Here is a 19,183-nt window from a genome sequence, read left to right as displayed (position 1 = left end):
AAACGGACTGATACCGTTAGAAAGTCAATAAAATGTAGTTTTTGAAACTGTCTCTATTTCTTCGGCGTGCGATAACGGCTAGGATTGGACCCACAGTAAAAAATGACTTATATATCTAAATTTTTAAATGACGCGGTACCACAGCGCCCAGTGAAATCACTGAGTTCCGTCAATCATGCCAATTTAAGAAGAATGTTATTGCATGTATTCAAATTGTCTCAATTATCACATTTATGAAGTTAAAGTCCAAAATCAGTTCAAGTATGTCCCACAGTCAATCGTTTCACTGTTAAAAACGATGCAACCTAGTAATATCAAAAAAATATCGCTAAATACATGTTGGTACAAAAATGTGACCCAACTGTTGTAACTCAAATGGGCTGACACCGTTAAAAAGTCAATGAAATGTAGTTTTTGAAAATGTCTCAACTTCTTCGGCGTGCGATAGCGGCTAGGATTGGTACCACAGTAAAAAATGACTTATTTATCTACATTTTTAAATGAAGTGCTACCACAGCGCCCAGTGTAATCGCTGAGTTCCGTCAATCATGCGAATTTAAGAAGAATGTTATTGCATGGAGTCCAATTGTTTCAATTGTCACATTTAAAAAGTTAAAGTCCAAAATCAGTTCAAGTAAGTCCCACAGTCAATCGTTCCACTGTTAAAAGGGATGCAACGTAGTAATATCAGAAAAATATCGCTAAATACATGTTGGTACAAATATGTGACGCAACCGTTGTAACAGAAACGGACTGATACCGATAGAAAGTCAATGAAATGTTGTTTTTGAAACTGTCTCAATTTCTTCAGCGTGCGATAACGGCTAGGATTGGACCCACAGTAAAAAATGACTTATATATCTACATATTTAAATGACGCAGTACCACAGCGCCCAGTGAAATCACTGAGTTCCGTCAATCATGCCAATTTAAGAAAAATGTTATTGCATGTATTCCAATTGTCTCAATTATCACATTTATAAAGATAAAGTCCAAAATCAGTTCAAGTATGTCCCACAGTCAATCGTTTCGCTGTTAAAAGCGATGCAACCTAGTAATATCAGAAAAATATTGCTAAATACATGTTAGCACGAATATGTGACGCAACCGCTGTAACGGAAACGGACTGATACCGTTAGAAAGTCAATGAAATGTAGTTTTTGAAACTGTCTCTATTTCTTCAGCGTGCCATAATGGCTAGGATTGGTCCTACAGTGAAAAATGACTTATTTATTTGCATTTTTAAATGAAGCGCTACCACAGCGCCCAGTGTAATCGCTGAGTTCTAGCAATCATGTCAAATTCAGAACATTGTTATTTCTTGGAGTCCAATTGTCTCAATTATCACATTTATAAGGTCACCGTTCAAAATCAGTTCAATTAAATCCCACAGTAAATCGCTTCACTGTTATAAGCGATGCAACCTAGTAATATCAGAAAAATATTGCAAAATACATGTTTGTACGATTACGTGACCCAACCGTTGAAACTCAAACGGACTAATACAGGTAAAAAGTCAATGAAATGTAGTTCTTGAAACTGTCACTCTTTTTTCAGCGCGCGCTAACAGCTAGGATTGGTTCCGCAGTAAGAAAGGACTTATTTCTCTAAATTTTAAAATGACGCGCTACCACAGCGCCCAGTGTAATCGCTGAGTTCTAGCAATCATGTAAAATTCAGAATAATGTTATTTCGTGGAGTCCAATTGTCTCAATTATCACATTTATAAAGTTAAATGAAGCGCTACTACAGCGCCCAGTGTAATCGCTGAGTACCGGCAATCATGCCAATTTAAGAAGACTGTTATTTCATGGAGTCCAATTGTCTATTCATCACATTTGTAAGGTCACAGTCCAAAATCAGTTCAATTAAATCCCACAGTCAATCGTTTCACTGTTAAAAGCGATGCAACCTAGTAATATCAGAAAAATATCGCTAAATGCATGTTGGCACGAATATGTGACGCAACCGTTGTAACTGAAACGGACTGATACCGTTAGAAAGTCAATAAAATGTAGTTTTTGAAACTGTCTCTATTTCTTCGGCGTGCGATAACGGCTAGGATTGGACCCACAGTAAAAAATGACTTATATATCTAAATTTTTAAATGACGCGGTACCACAGCGCCCAGTGAAATCACTGAGTTCCGTCAATCATGCCAATTTAAGAAGAATGTTATTGCATGTATTCCAATTGTCTCAATTATCACATTTATAAAGTTAAAGTTTAAAATCAGTTCAAGTATGTCCCACAGTCAATCGTTTCGCTGTTAAAAGCGATGCAACCTAGTAATATCAGAAAAATATCGCTAAATACATGTTGGCACGAATATGTGACGCAACCGCTGTAACGGAAACGGACTGATACCGTTAGAAAGTCAATGAAATGTAGTTTTTGAAACTGTCTCTATTTCTTCAGCATGCCATAATGGCTAGGATTGGTCCTACAGTAAAAAATGTCTTATTTATCTGCATCTTTAAATGAAGCGCTACCACAGCGCCCAGTGTAATCGCTGAGTTCTAGGAATCATTTCAAATTCAGAACATTGTTATTTCTTGGATTCCAATTGTCTCAATTATCACACTTATAATGTTAAAGTCCAAAATCAGTTCAATTAAGTCCCACAGCCAATCGTTTCACTGTTAAAAGCGATACAACCTAGTAATATCAGAAAAATATCGCTAAACACATGTTGGTACGAATATGTGTCGCAACCGTTGTAACAGAAACGGACTGATACCGTTTAAAAATCAATGAAATGTAGTTTTTAAAATTGTCTCTATTTCTTCACCTCCCGCTAACGGCTAGGATTGGTCCTACAGTAAAAAATGACTTATTTATCTAAGTTTTTAAATGAAACGCTACCACAGTTCCCAGTGTAAATGCTGAGTTCCGGCAACCATGTCAATTTAAGAAGAATGTTATTTCTTGGGGTCCAATTGTATCATTTATCACATTTATAAGGTCACAGTTCAAAATCAGTTCAAATAAATCCCGCAGTAAATCGCTTCACTGTTATAAGCGATGCAACCTAGTGATATCAGAAAAATATTGCAAAATACATGTTTGTACGATTACGTGACCCAACCGTTGAAACTCAAACGGACTAATACAGGTAGAAAGTCAATGAAATGTAGTTTTTGAAACTGTCACTATTTTTTCAGCGCGCGCTAACAGCTAGGATTGGTCCCGCAGTAAGAAAGGACTTATTTATCTAAATTTTAAAATGACGCGCTACCACAGCGCCCAGTGTAATCGCTGAGTTCTAGCAATCATGTCAAATTCAGAATAATGTTATTTCGTGGAGTCCAATTGTCTCAATTATCACATTTATAAAGTTAAATGAAGCGCTACCACAGCGCCCAGTGTAATCGCTGAGTACCGGCAATCGTGCCAAATTAAGAAGAGTGTTATTTCATGGAGTCCAATTGTCTATTCATCACATTTGTAAGGTCACAGTCCAAAATCAGTTCAATTAAATCCCACAGTCAATCGTTTCACTGTTAAAAGCGATGCAACCTAGTAATATCAGAAAAATATCGCTAAATGCATGTTGGCACGAATATGTGACGCAACCGTTGTAACTGAAACGGACTGATACCGTTAGAAAGTCAATGAAATGTAGTTTTTGAAACTGTCTCTACTTCTTCAGCGTGCCATAACGGCTAGGATTGGTCCTACAGTAAAAAATGACTTATTTATCTACATTTTTAAATGAAGCCCTACCACAGCGCCCAGTGTAATCGCTAAGTTCCGCCAATCATGTCAATTTAAGAAGAATGTTATTGCATGGAGTCCAATTGTTTCAATTATCACATTTAAAAAGTTAAAGTCCAAAATCAGTTCAATTAAGTCCCACAGCCAATCGTTTCACTGTTAAAAGCGATACAGCTTAGTAATATCAGAAAAATATCGCTAAACACATGTTGGTACGAATATGTGTCGCAACCGTTGTAAGAGAAACGGACTGATACCGTTTGAAAATCAATGAAATGTAGTTTTTAAAACTGTCTCTATTTCTTCACCTCCCGCTAACGGCTAGGATTGGTCCTACAGTAAAAAATGACTTATTTATCTAAGTTTTTAAGTGAAACGCTACCACAGTTCCAAGTGTAAATGCTGAGTTCCGGCAACCATGTCAATTTAAGAAGAATGTTATTTCTTGGGGTCCAATTGTATCATTTATCACATTTATAAGGTCACAGTTCAAAATCAGTTCAAATAAATCCCACAGTAAATCGCTTCACTGTTATAAGCGATGCAACCTAGTAATATCAGAAAAATATTGCAAAATACATGTTTGTACGATTACGTGACCCAACCGTTGAAACTCAAACGGACTAATACAGGTAGAAAGTCAATGAAATGTAGTTTTTGAAACTGTCACTATTTTTTCAGCGCGCGCTAACAGCTACGATTGGTCCCGCAGTAAGAAAGGACTTATTTATCTAAATTTTAAAATGACGCGCTACCACAGCGCCCAGTGTAATCGCTGAGTTCTAGCAATCACGTCAAATTCAGAATAATGTTATTTCGTGGAGTCCAATTTTCTCAATTATCACATTTATAAAGTTAAATGCAGCGCTACCACAGCTCCCAGTGTAATCGCTGAGTACCGGCAATCATGCCAATTTAAGAAGAGTGTTATTCCATGGAGTCCAATTGTCTATTCATCACATTTGTAAGGTCACAGTCCAAAATCAGTTCAATTAAATCCCACAGTCAATCGTTTCACTGTTAAAAGCGATGCAACCTAGTAATATCAGAAAAATATCGCTAAATACATGTTGGTACGAAAATGTGACCCAACTGTTGTAACTCAAATGGGCTGACACCGTTAGAAAGTCAATGAAATGTAGTTTTTGAAATTTCTCAACTTCTCCGGCGTGCGATAGCGGCTAGGATTGGTACCACAGTAAAAAATGACTTATTTATCTACATTTTTAAATGAAGCGCTACCACAGCGCCCAGTGTAATCGCTAAGTTCCGTCAATCATGCCATTTTAAAAAGAATGTTATTGCATGGAGTCCAATTGTTTCAATTATCACATTTAAAAAGTTAAAGTCCAAAATCAGTTCAAGTAAGTCCCACAGTCAATCGTTTCACTGTTAAAAGGGATGCAACGTAGTAATATCAGAAAAATATCGCTAAATACATGTTGGTACAAAGATGTGACCCAACCGTTGTAGCAGAAACGGACTGATACCGTTAGAAAGTCAATGAAATGTAGTTTTTGAAACTGTCTCAATTTCTTCAGCGTGCGATAACGCCTAGGATTGGACCCACAGTAAAAAATGACTTATTTATTTGCATTTTTAAATGAAGCGCTACCACAGCGCCCAGTGTAATCGCTGAGCACTGGCAATCATGCCAATTTAAGAAGAATGTTATTTCATGGAGTCCATTTGTCTCATTCATCACATTTGTAAGGTCACAGTCCCAAATCAGTTCAATTAAGTCCCACAGTCAATCGTTTCACTGTTAAAAGCGATGTAACTTAGTAGTATCAGAACACTATCGCTAAATACATGTTGGTACCAATATGTGACGCAACCGTTGTAACTGAAACGGACTGATACCGTTTGAAAATCAATGAAATGTAGTTTTTAAAACTGTCTCTATTTCTTCACCGCGCGCTAACAGCTAGGATTGGTTCCGCAGTAAAAAAGGACTTATTTATCTAAATTTTTAAATGACGCGCTACCACAGCGCCCAGTGTAATCGCTGAGTTCTAGCAATCATGTCAAATTCAGAATAATGTTATTTCGTGGAGCCCAATTGTCTCAATTATCACATTTATAAAGTTAAAGTCCAAAATCAGTTCAAGTATGTCCCACAGTCAATCGTTTCAGTGTTAAAAGCGATGCAACCTAGTAATATGAGAAAAATATCGCTAAATACATGTTGGCACGAAAATGTGACCCAAGCGTTGTACCTGAAACGGACTGATACCGTTAGAAAGTCAATGAAATTTAGTTTTTGAAAATGTCTCAACTTCTTCGGCGAGCGATAGCGGCTAGGATTGGTACCACAGCGCCCAGTGTAATCGCTGAGTTCCGTCAATCATGCCAATTTAAGAAGAATGTTATTTCATGGAGTCTAATTGTCTCAATTATCACATTTATGAAGTTAAAGTCCAAAATCAGTTCAATTAAGTCCCACAGTCAATCGTTTCACTGTTAACCCTATTCATACAGTGCCGCGCTGTTGCAGCACATATTGTTTTTAAAAAGCCGCCATTATTTTTTGAGGGCACCGTTCAATGTTAAACCGCCTGACTTTTATTTTTTTTATATTTAGAACCGGTTTCTGGTAAAAAAAAAGAATTAAAATAAAAAATGCTGCTAATTTTAACGGTTTGTCATGACCGGCCAGAAATTAAATTTTTTGAAGATTTTTGTTGTTTTCGGGCGACTCCTACATACAAAATCTTCACAAAAATATTAAGCATATGCTCTTCCAATGTTTCCGTGACTCTTTCTAATATATTTCTAACTGTTTTTATATATATTCATTACAATTTCAGTAATAAATTATAATAATGAAACGGCAAAAAATATCTGCTCAAGATGCAGTAAACGACATCCTGCAATTTGTCTACAACGATGAAGACGCAGACGACATTGATGATGAAAATGATCTAAATGATCTAAATGGAAATGAGAATGAAGGTATATCATTAATTAATCAATCTGACCATATTTACGCTTATTTATTGCAAATCTATGAATAGAAATAAGTAACCGTGCATGGTCAATATTCGCAGGCCACATTTTCTATATTTCTCACGGTATAACTTTGTATATATATATATATATATATATATATATATATATATATATATATATATATATATATATATATATATATATATATATATATATATATATATATATATATATATATATATATATATATATATATGTATATATATATATATATATATATATATATATATATATATATATATATATATATATATATATATATATATATATATATATATATATATATATATATATATATATATATATATATATATATATATATATATATATATATATATATATTTGTTTCACTGTCAGCATTTCCAATTATACTTTTAGACTTACAAATTCCTGAGGAAGATCATGGTGAGTCTGATGAGGAGCAAAATATGGTAGTACAGAACAACGCCAGCGATATTGATGAAGAACTCAACCCCAACCCATGTTACCCAAAAAGAATGCTAACTTATCAAAGAAAAGTCCATTCCATAGAATCTGCTCTAGATGAGTCCAGCTACCAGCCAATGAATATTCCTGAAAAGGTAAAAAAATGAAAGGGATCATTGAAAATAAACAGGATAAAAAGAAAACACTTATATATAACTTTTCAAACCAGAAACCAGACAATATCGGTCGACAAAGAAGGGCTGACGTTATAAAAGACAAACCAGGTCCAGTGCCCAGGGCTAGAAATACTTGTGAACCTATTGATGCATTTCACATGTTTTTTACCAAAGAAATGTTTGAACTAATACTAGAAAATACTAACAGAAAAATTAATAACTTACGTGCATCGCTTTCGGAAGAAAAATTGCAGTCGTTTATGAAAATCACGATAATCGACGAGATTCAAGCTTTTGTCGGATTGATGTTGTATAGGGGACTTTTCAGCCTCAATAATTTCTCACTCCTAAAGCTCTTTTCGGATAAATATGGACCACCAATATTTGCTGCAACCATGTCACGTAACCGATTCTTTTTTCTTTTACGGTGTTTTTGTTTTGATGACGAATCTACACGTGCGGAACGCTGGAAACAAGATCGCTTTGCGGCTGCACGAGAACTTTTTGAAATGTTCAACGAGCAATGCATGACATCTATGAAGGCAACAGACTTTTTGTCCTTGGATGAAACTCTGTATCCTATGCGAAGCCAGGTCGCCTTTAAACAGTACAATCCAAATAAACCTGCAAAGTACGGGCTACTTTTCAAGTCGTTGAATTCTGCTCGCTACCCGTATACATATGTAACTACACCATATGCAGGCAAACCACAAGCTGCAGATGGTGAATTTTACCGTCCAGGTACAGAAAATTTTAACCACGTATCTGATCAATCGACTTGACAGCAATCAAAAGCTCGAAGGTAAAAACATCTCATTTGATCGCCTTTACACAACATTTACCCTTGCGACATGGCTTCTCACTGAAAAACATGTGACTTGCATTGGTACCCTGATTGCAAACAGAAGGGGTTTACCGAAGGATATCAAAAATGTTGATAAGCGGGAAGTCCTTTCGACTAAATTTTATTGGGATGACAAGAACGATCTCATCTTGGGTTCGGATGTTGTTAGTACCTCGACAAAAAAAAAAGAATGTAATGATCCTTTCTACCTACAGACCCTTTCTTGGCACCACTATTGACGATGGGAAGAACAAAGCTATGCTGTACAAGCTTTATGATTTTACCAAAGGTGGGACAGATATAGTTGACCAACGGATGAGGTTTTACACCAGCAAATTCAAATCGCGAAAATGGTCAATGGTAGCATTCGCATACATTCTCGACATGGCACGTGTAAATTCATCTACTTTATTCGCGCTGAATAATAAAATTGATCCTTTGAAACAGGATTCTTTTGATTTTGAAATGTCCCTTGTTTTCGGTCTTGTTGGTCCTTTCATTAAGCAACGTGATCCGGCAAACCTAAAGCCAGGCATCAAACAGAAAATTGCATTGACACTTGCATCAATGGGTATCCCGAATGCCGTGACCCCAACACCGGTTAATGCTAGATTTCCCGCCGTAGGTGAAAGGAGAAGAAGATGCAAAATTTGTATTGAAGGGATGGAACATGGTGTAACTCAAGACAAATTACTAAGTCAAAAATCGTTATGTCAATCGTGCGGTAATAGTACATGTCAGAAACATCTTGTCCGTATTTGCTATAGTAGTATGGACTAACTTTTGAATGCGCAATTGACTTTTTTCATCCAGTTGTCTTGTTTTATTTTTATTTACTACTTTAGGAACTAGTTTTACTAAATTTCCTCTGCTTTTTATATATTTTACTGATATATAGTATGGAAATTTACTTCGTTTACCCTGATTTTCCTACTTTTTACGTATAAAATTTTGGAAAATGTTGATTTATTTGATAATTTTTCAGACTAATTTAGCTTTTTCTGATTCTTGTGGTTTCATTAGGTATTGTGAATACTTCATACAAAATTTCAGATCAAGAAAAATATTTTTTATTCAGTTGTAGGCGCAATAGTGATGTACCTCAACCGTGCAATATTCATACTTGACCGTATAAATTTTTTCATATTTCTCGCTTTTTCATGAGGAGGTCTAAAATCACGTTTTCTTGAATCAAATTTGATTTTAGGTTAATTTAGTATATATTATTTGCCTAGAACCAAGTTATATTATTTTTTCAATTTTTTTTCCATCCGTCCCGTTGATTTAGGGACGACATAGATATTTTACTGTTTTCGGCCGACCGCGATTACTCCCAGGTCATTTTATGGATAATTTTGTAAGTTTATATGCTTTTTATTATCTCGAAGGATTCATTTTATGTTAAATAAAGTGTATCCAAAATTTCAAATCAAAAGGACTTGTCGTTCCAGAGTTATGGCATCCGTGCTGTTAGAGCGCGGCACGGTACCAGTTAGACCCCGGTGACACGGTATGAATAGGGTTAAAAGCGATGCAACCTAGTAATATCAGAAAAATATCGCTAAATACATGTTGGTACGAAAATGTGACCTAAGCGTTGTAACTGAAACGGACTGATACCGTTAGAAAGACAATGATATTTAGTTTTTGAAAATGTCTCAACTTCTTCGGCGAGCGATAGCGGCTAGGATTGGTCCCACAGTAAAAAATGACTTATATATCTACATTTTTAAATGAAGCGCTACCACAGCGCCCAGTTTAACCGCTGAGTTCCGATAATCATGCCAATTTAAGAAGAATGTTATTTCATGGAGTCCAATTGTCTCATTCATCACATTTGTAAGGTCACAGTCCAAAATCACTTCAATTAAGTCCCACAGTCAATTGTTTCACTGTTAAAAGCGATGCAACCTAGTAATATCAGAAAAATATCGCTAAATACATGTTGGTACGAAAATGTGACCCAACTGTTGTAACTCAAACGGGCTGACACCGTTAGAAAGTCAATGAAATGTAGTTTTTGAAAATGTCTCCATTTCTTTAGCGTGCGATAACGGCTAGGACTGGACCCACAGTAAAAAATGACTTATTTATCTGCATTTTTAAATGAAGCGCTACCACAGCGCCCAGTGTAATCGCTGAGTTCTAGCAATCATGTCAAATTCAGAACATTGTTATTTCTTGGTGTCCAATTGTTTCAATTATCACACTTATAAAGTTAAAGTCCAAAATCAGTTCAATTAAGTCCCACAGCCAATCGTTTCACTGTTAAAAGCGATACAACCTAGTAATATCAGAAAAATATCGCTAAATACAAGTTGGTACGAATATGTGACGCAACCGTTGTAACTGAAGCGGACTGATGCCGTTAGAAATTCAATAATATGTAGTTTTTGAAACTGTCTCCATTTCTTCACCGCCCGCTAACGGCTACGATTGCTCCCACAGTAAAAAGTGACTTATCTATCTGAATTTTTAACTAAAACGCTACCACAGCGCCCAGTGTAATGGCTGAGTTCGGGCAATCATGTCAAATTCAGAATAATGTTATTTCGTGGAGTCCAATTGTGTCAATTATCACATTTATAAGCTCATATTGCAAAATCAATTCAATTAAGTCTCACAGTCGATCTTTTCACTGTTAAAAGCGATGCAACTTAGTAGTATCAGAACACTATCGCTAAATACATGTTGGTACAAATATGTGACGCAACCGTTGCAACTCAAACGGACTGACACCGTTAGAAAGGAAATGATATGTAGTTTTTAAAACTTTCTCCATTTCTTCACTGCCCGCTAACGGCTACGATTGGTCCGACAGTAAAAAATGATTCAATTATCTAAATTTTTTAAAAAAGCGCTACCGCAGCGCCCAGTATAATGGCTGAGTTCTGGCAATCGCGTCAAGTTAAGAAGAATGTTATTTCTTGGTGTCCAATTGTGTCATTTATCACATTTATAAGGTCATAGTCCAAAATCAGTTCAATTTAGTCCCACAGTCAATCGCTTCACTGTTATAAGCGATGCAAGCTAGTAATATCAGAAAAATATAGCAAAATACATGTTTGTACGATTACGTGACCCAACCGTTGAAACTCAAACGGACTGGCACCGTTAGAAAGGAAATGAAATGTAGTTTTTGAAACTGTTTCTATTTCTTCAGCGCGCGCTAACGGCTAGGATTGGTCCCACAGTAAAAAATGACTCATTTATCTAAATTTGTAATTAAATCGCTAACGGAGCGCCCAGTGTAATCGCTGAGTTTCGGCAATCATGCCAAATTAAGAAGAATTTTATTTCTTGGAGTCCAATTGTCTCATTTATCACAATTATAAGGCAAACTCCAAAATCAGTTGAATTAAGTCCCACAGTGAATTGTTTCACTGTTAAAAGCGATGCAACCTAGTAATATCAGAAAATTAACGCTAAATACAAGTTGGTACGAATATGTGACGCAAGCGTTGTAACTGAAACGGACTGATGCCGTTAGAAAATCAATGAAATGTAGTTTTTAAAACTGTCTCTATTTTTTCACTGCCCGCTAACGGCTAGGATTGGTCCTACAGTAAAAAATGACTTATTTATCTAAAATTTTAAATGACGCGCTACCACAGCGCCCAGTGTAATCGCTGAGTTCTAGCAATCAAGTCAAATTCAGAATAATGTTATTTTGTGGAGTCCAATAGTCTCAATTATCACATTTATAAAGTTAAAGTCCAAAATCAGTTCAATTAAATCTCACAGTCAATCGTTTCACTGTTAAAAGCGATGCAACCTAGTAATATCCGAAAAATATCGCTAAATACATGTTGGTACGAATATGTGACGCAACCGTCGTAACTGAAACGGACTGATACCGCTAGAAAGTCAATGAAATGTAGTTTTTGAAACTGTGTCTATTTCTTAAGCGTGCGATAACGGCTAGGATTGGTCCCACAGTAAAAAATTACTTATTTATCTAAATTTTTAAATGAAGCGCTACCACAGCGCCCAGTGTAATGGCTGAGTTCCAGCAATCATGTCAAATTAAGAAAATTGTTACTTCATGGAGTCCAATTGGCTCATTTATCACATTTATAAGATCACCGTCCAAAATCAGTTTAATTAAGTCCCACAGTCAATCGTTTCACTGTTAAAAGCGATGTAACCTAATAATATCAGAAAAATGTCACTAAATACATGTTGGTACGAAAATGTGACCCAACCGTTATAACTCAAACTGACTGATATCGTGAGAAAGTCAATGAAATGAAGGGTGTGAAACTGTCTCTATTTCTTCAGCGTGTGATAACGGCTAGGATTGGTCCCACAGTAAAAAATGACTTATTTATCCAAATTTTTAAATGAAGCGCTACCACAGCGCCCAGTGTAATCGCTGAGTTCCGTCAATTATGCCAATTTAAGAACAAGGTTATTACATGGAGTCCAATTGTCTCAATTATCATATTTATAAAGTTAAAGTCCAGAATCAGTTCAAGTAAGTCCCACAGTCAATCGTTTCACTGTTAAAAGCGATGCAACCTAGTATTATCAGAAAAATATCTCTAAATACATGTTGGTACGAATATGTGACGCAAACGTTGTAACTGAAACGGACTGATACCGTTAGAAAGTCAATGAAAGGTAGTTTTTGAAACTGTCTCTATTTCTTCAGCGTGCGATAACGGCTAGGATTGTTCCTACAGTAAGAAATGAGTTATTTATCTACATTTTTAAATGAAGCGCTACCACAGCGCCCAGTTTAATCGCTGAGTTCCGGCAATCATGCCAATTTTAGAAGAATGTTATTTCATGGAGTCCAATTGTCTCAATTATCACATTTATAAAGTTAAAGTCCAAAATCAGTTCAAGTATGTCCCACAGTCAATCGTTTCGCTGTTAAAAGCGATGCAACCTAGTAATATCAGAAAAATATCGCTAAATACATGTTGGCACGAATATGTGACGCAACCGCTGTAACGGAAACGGACTGATGCCGTTAGAAAGTCAATGAAATGTAGTTTTTGAAACTGTCTCTATTTCTTCAGCGTGCCATAACGGCTAGGATTGGTCCTACAGTGAAAAATGACTTATTTATTTGCATTTTTAAATGAAGCGCTACCACAGCGCCCAGTGTAATCGCTGAGTTCTAGCAATCATGTCAAATTCAGAACATTGTTATTTCTTGGAGTCCAATTGTCTCAATTATCACATTTATAAGGTCACAGTTCAAAATCAGTTCAATTAAATCCCACAGTAAATCGCTACACTGTTATAAGCGATGCAACCTAGTAATATCAGAAAAATATTGCAAAATACATGTTTGTACGATTACGTGACCAAACCGTTGAAACTCAAACGGACTAATACAGGTAGAAAGTCAATGAAATGTAGTTCTTGAAACTGTCACTATTTTTTCAGCGCGCGCAAACAGCTAGGATTGGTCCCGCAGTAAGAAAGGACTTATTTCTCTAAATTTTAAAATGACGCGCTACCACAGCGCCCAGTGTAATCGCTGAGTTCTAGCAATCATGTCAAATTCAGAATAATGTTATTTCGTGGAGTCCAATTGTCTCAATTATCACATTTATAAAGTTAAATGAAGCGCTACTACAGCGCCCAGTGTAATCGCTGAGTACCGGCAATCATGCCAATTTAAGAAGAGTGTTATTTCATGGAGTCCAATTGTCTATTCATCACATTTGTAAGGTCACAGTCCAAAATCAGTTCAATTAAATCCCACAGTCAATCGTTTCACTGTTAAAAGCGATGCAACCTAGTAATATCAGAAAAATATCGCTAAATACATGTTGGTACAAATATGTGACGCAACCGTTGTAACAGAAACGGACTGATACCGATAGAAAGTCAATGAAATGTTGTTTTTGAAACTGTCTCAATTTCTTCAGCGTGCGATAACGGCTAGGATTGGACCCACAGTAAAAAATGACTTATATATCTACATATTTAAATGACGCAGTACCACAGCGCCCAGTGAAATCACTGAGTTCCGTCAATCATGCCAATTTAAGAAAAATGTTATTGCATGTATTCCAATTGTCTCAATTATCACATTTATAAAGATAAAGTCCAAAATCAGTTCAAGTATGTCCCACAGTCAATCATTTCGCTGTTAAAAGCGATGCAACCTAGTAATATCAGAAAAATATCGCTAAATACATGTTAGCACGAATATGTGACGCAACCGCTGTAACGGAAACGGACTGATACCGTTAGAAAGTCAATGAAATGTAGTTTTTGAAACTGTCTCTATTTCTTCAGCGTGCCATAACGGCTAGGATTGGTCCTACAGTGAAAAATGACTTATTTATTTGCATTTTTAAATGAAGCGCTACCAAAGCGCCCAGTGTAATCGCTGAGTTCTAGCAATCATGTCAAATTCAGAACATTGTTATTTCTTGGAGTCCAATTGTCTCATTCATCACATTTATAAGGTCACCGTTCAAAATCAGTTCAATTAAATCCCACAGTAAATCGCTTCACTGTTATAAGCGATGCAACCTAGTAATATCAGAAAAATATTGCAAAATACATGTTTGTACGATTACGTGACCCAACCGTTGAAACTCAAACGGACTAATACAGGTAGAAAGTCAATGAAATGTAGTTCTTGAAACTGTCACTATTTTTTCAGCGCGCGCTAACAGCTAGGATTGGTCCCGCAGTAAGAAAGGACTTATTTCTCTAAATTTTAAAATGACGCGCTACCACAGCGCCCAGTGTAATCGCTGAGTTCTAGCAACCATGTCAAATTCAGAATAATGTTATTTCGTGGAGTCCAATTGTCTCAATTATCACATTTATAAAGTTAAATGAAGCGCTACTACAGCGCCCAGTGTAATCGCTGAGTACCGGCAATCATGCCAATTTAAGAAGAGTGTTATTTCATGGAGTCCAATTGTCTATTCATCACATTTGTAAGGTCACAGTCCAAAATCAGTTCAATTAAATCCCACAGTCAATCGTTTCACTGTTAAAAGCGATGCAACCTAGTAATATCAGAAAAATATCGCTAAATGCATGTTGGCACGAATATGTGACGCAACCGTTGTAACAGAAACGGACTGATACCGTTAGAAAGTCAATGAAATGTAGTTTTTGAAACTGTCTCTACTTCTTCAGCGTGCCATAACGGCTAGGATTGGTCCTACAGTAAAAAATGACTTATTTATCTACATTTTTAAATGAAGCGCTACCACAGCGCCCAGTGTAATCGCTAAGTTCCGCCAATCATGTCAATTTAAGAAGAATGTTATTGCATGGAGTCCAATTGTTTCAATTATCACATTTAAAAAGTTAAAGTCCAAAATCAGTTCAATTAAGTCCCACAGCCAATCGTTTCACTGTTAAAAGCGATACAGCTTAGTAATATCAGAAAAATATCGCTAAACACATGTTGGTACGAATATGTGTCGCAACCGTTGTAAGAGAAACGGACTGATACCGTTTGAAAATCAATGAAATGTAGTTTTTAAAACTGTCTCTATTTCTTCACCTCCCGCTAACGGCTAGGATTGGTCCTACAGTAAAAAATGACTTATTTATCTAAGTTTTTAAATGAAACGCTACCACAGTTCCAAGTGTAAATGCTGAGTTCCGGCAACCATGTCAATTTAAGAAGAATGTTATTTCTTGGGGTCCAATTGTATCATTTATCACATTTATAAGGTCACAGTTCAAAATCAGTTCAAATAAATCCCACAGTAAATCGCTTCACTGTTATAAGCGATGCAACCTAGTAATATCAGAAAAATATTGCAAAATACATGTTTGTACGATTACGTGACCCAACCGTTGAAACTCAAACGGACTAATACAGGTAGAAAGTCAATGAAATGTAGTTTTTGAAACTGTCACTATTTTTTCAGCGCGCGCTAACAGCTAGGATTGGTCCCGCAGTAAGAAAGGACTTATTTATCTAAATTTTAAAATGACGCGCTACCACAGCGCCCAGTGTAATCGCTGAGTTCTAGCAATCACGTCAAATTCAGAATAATGTTATTTCGTGGAGTCCAATTTTCTCAATTATCACATTTATAAAGTTAAATGCAGCGCTACCACAGCTCCCAGTGTAATCGCTGAGTACCGGCAATCATGCCAATTTAAGAAGAGTGTTATTCCATTGAGTCCAATTGTCTATTCATCACATTTGTAAGGTCACAGTCCAAAATCAGTTCAATTAAATCCCACAGTCAATCGTTTCACTGTTAAAAGCGATGCAACCTAGTAATATCAGAAAAATATCGCTAAATACATGTTGGTACGAAAATGTGACCCAACTGTTGTAACTCAAATGGGCTGACAACGTTAGAAAGTCAATGAAATGTAGTTTTTGAAATTTCTCAACTTCTCCGGCGTGCGATAGCGGCTAGGATTGGTACCACAGTAAAAAATGACTTATTTATCTACATTTTTAAATGAAGCGCTACCACAGCGCCCAGTGTAATCGCTAAGTTCCGTCAATCATGCCATTTTAAGAAGAATGTTATTGCATGGAGTCCAATTGTTTCAATTATCACATTTAAAAAGTTAAAGTCCAAAATCAGTTCAAGTAAGTCCCACAGTCAATCGTTTCACTGTTAAAAGGGATGCAACGTAGTAATATCAGAAAAATATCGCTAAATACATGTTGGTACAAAGATGTGACCCAACCGTTGTAGCAGAAACGGACTGATACCGTTAGAAAGTCAATGAAATGTAGTTTTTGAAACTGTCTCAATTTCTTCAGCGTGCGATAACGCCTAGGATTGGACCCACAGTAAAAAATGACTTATTTATTTGCATTTTTAAATGAAGCGCTACCACAGCGCCCAGTGTAATCGCTGAGCACTGGCAATCATGCCAATTTAAGAAGAATGTTATTTCATGGAGTCCATTTGTCTCATTCATCACATTTGTAAGGTCACAGTCCCAAATCAGTTCAATTAAGTCCCACAGTCAATCGTTTCACTGTTAAAAGCGATGTAACTTAGTAGTATCAGAACACTATCGCTAAATACATGTTGGTACCAATATGTGACGCAACCGTTGTAACTGAAACGGACTGATACCGTTTGAAAATCAATGAAATGTAGTTTTTAAAACTGTCTCTATTTCTTCACCGCGCGCTAACAGCTAGGATTGGTTCCGCAGTAAAAAAGGACTTATTTATCTAAATTTTTAAATGACGCGCTACCACAGCGCCCAGTGTAATCGCTGAGTTCTAGCAATCATGTCAAATTCAGAATAATGTTATTTCGTGGAGCCCAATTGTCTCAATTATCACATTTATAAAGTTAAAGTCCAAAATCAGTTCAAGTATGTCCCACAGTCAATCGTTTCAGTGTTAAAAGCGATGCAACCTAGTAATATGAGAAAAATATCGCTAAATACATGTTGGCACGAAAATGTGACCCAAGCGTTGTAACTGAAACGGACTGATACCGTTAGAAAGTCAATGAAATTTAGTTTTTGAAAATGTCTCAACTTCTTCGGCGAGCGATAGCGGCTAGGATTGGTACCACAGCGCCCAGTGTAATCGCTGAGTTCCGTCAATCATGCCAATTTAAGAAGAATGTTATTTCATGGAGTCCAATTGTCTCAATTATCACATTTATGAAGTTAAAGTCCAAAATCAGTTCAATTAAGTCCCACAGTCAATCGTTTCACTGTTAACCCTATTCATACAGTGCCGCGCTGTTGCAGCACATATTGTTTTTAAAAAGCCGCCATTATTTTTTGAGGGCACCGTTCAATGTGAAACCGCCTGACTTCTATTTTTTTTATATTTAGAACCGGTTTCTGGTAAAAAAAAAGAATTAAAATAAAAAATGCTGCTAATTTTAACGGTTTGTCATGACCGGTCAGAAATTAAATTTTTTGAAGATTTTTGTTGTTTTCGGGCGACTCCTACATACAAAATCTTCACAAAAATATTAAGCATATGCTCTTCCAATGTTTCCGTGACTCTTTCTAATATATTTCTAACTGTTTTTATATATATTCATTACAATTTCAGTAATAAATTATAATAATGAAACGGCAAAAAATATCTGCTCAAGATGCAGTAAACGACATCCTGCAATTTGTCTACAACGATGAAGACGCAGACGACACTGATGATGAAAATGATCTAAATGATCTAAATGGAAATGAGAATGAAGGTATATCATTAATTAATCAATCTGACCATATTTACGCTTATTTATTGCAAATTTATGAATAGAAATAAGTAACCGTGCATGGTCAATATTCGCAGGCCACACTTTCTATATTTCTCACGGTATAACTTTGTACATATATATATATATATATATATATATATATATATATATATATATATATATATATATATATATATATATATATATATATATATATATATATATATATATATATATATATATATATATATATATATATATATATATATATATATATATATATATATATATATATATATATATATATATATATATATATATATATATATATATATATATATATATATATATATATATATATATATATATATATATATATATATATATATATATATATATATATATATATATATATATATATATATATATATATATATATATTTGTTTCACTGTCAGCATTTCCAATTATACTTTTAGACTTACAAATTCCTGAGGAAGATCATGGTGAGTCTGATGAGGAGCAAAATATGGTAGTACAGAACAACGCCAGCGATATTGATGAAGAACTCAACCCCAACCCACGTTACCCAAAAAGAATGCTAACTTATCAAAGAAAAGTCCATTCCATAGAATCTGCTCTAGATGAGTCCAGCTACCAGCCAATGAATATTCCTGAAAAGGTAAAAAAATGAAAGGGATCATTGAAAATAAACAGGATAAAAAGAAAACACTTATATATAACTTTTCAAACCAGAAACCAGACAATATCGGTCGACAAAGAAGGGCTGACGTTATAAAAGACAAACCAGGTCCAGTGCCCAGGGCGCTAGAAATACTTGTGAACCTATTGATGCATTTCACATGTT

At 35.6% G+C, this 19,183-nt stretch overlaps 1 protein-coding gene across 1 annotated transcript; it reads left to right on the top strand.

The window, feature by feature from the left end:
* Positions 1-7,318: 7,318 nt before the first annotated feature.
* On the top strand, positions 7,319-8,113 carry LOC130622379 (uncharacterized). Its single transcript, XM_057437835.1, has one exon. It carries the CDS (start codon positions 7,319-7,321, stop codon positions 8,111-8,113), a length of 795 nt encoding a protein of 264 aa, XP_057293818.1.
* The last annotated feature ends 11,070 nt before the right edge of the window (positions 8,114-19,183 follow it).

This window comes from Hydractinia symbiolongicarpus, chromosome 12 (genome assembly GCF_029227915.1).
Source record: "Hydractinia symbiolongicarpus strain clone_291-10 chromosome 12, HSymV2.1, whole genome shotgun sequence".
In the NCBI taxonomy this organism is placed as follows: domain Eukaryota; kingdom Metazoa; phylum Cnidaria; class Hydrozoa; order Anthoathecata; family Hydractiniidae; genus Hydractinia; species Hydractinia symbiolongicarpus.
Note: the sequence above shows the minus strand (reverse complement) of the source record. Positions and strands in the feature narration are given on the sequence as shown.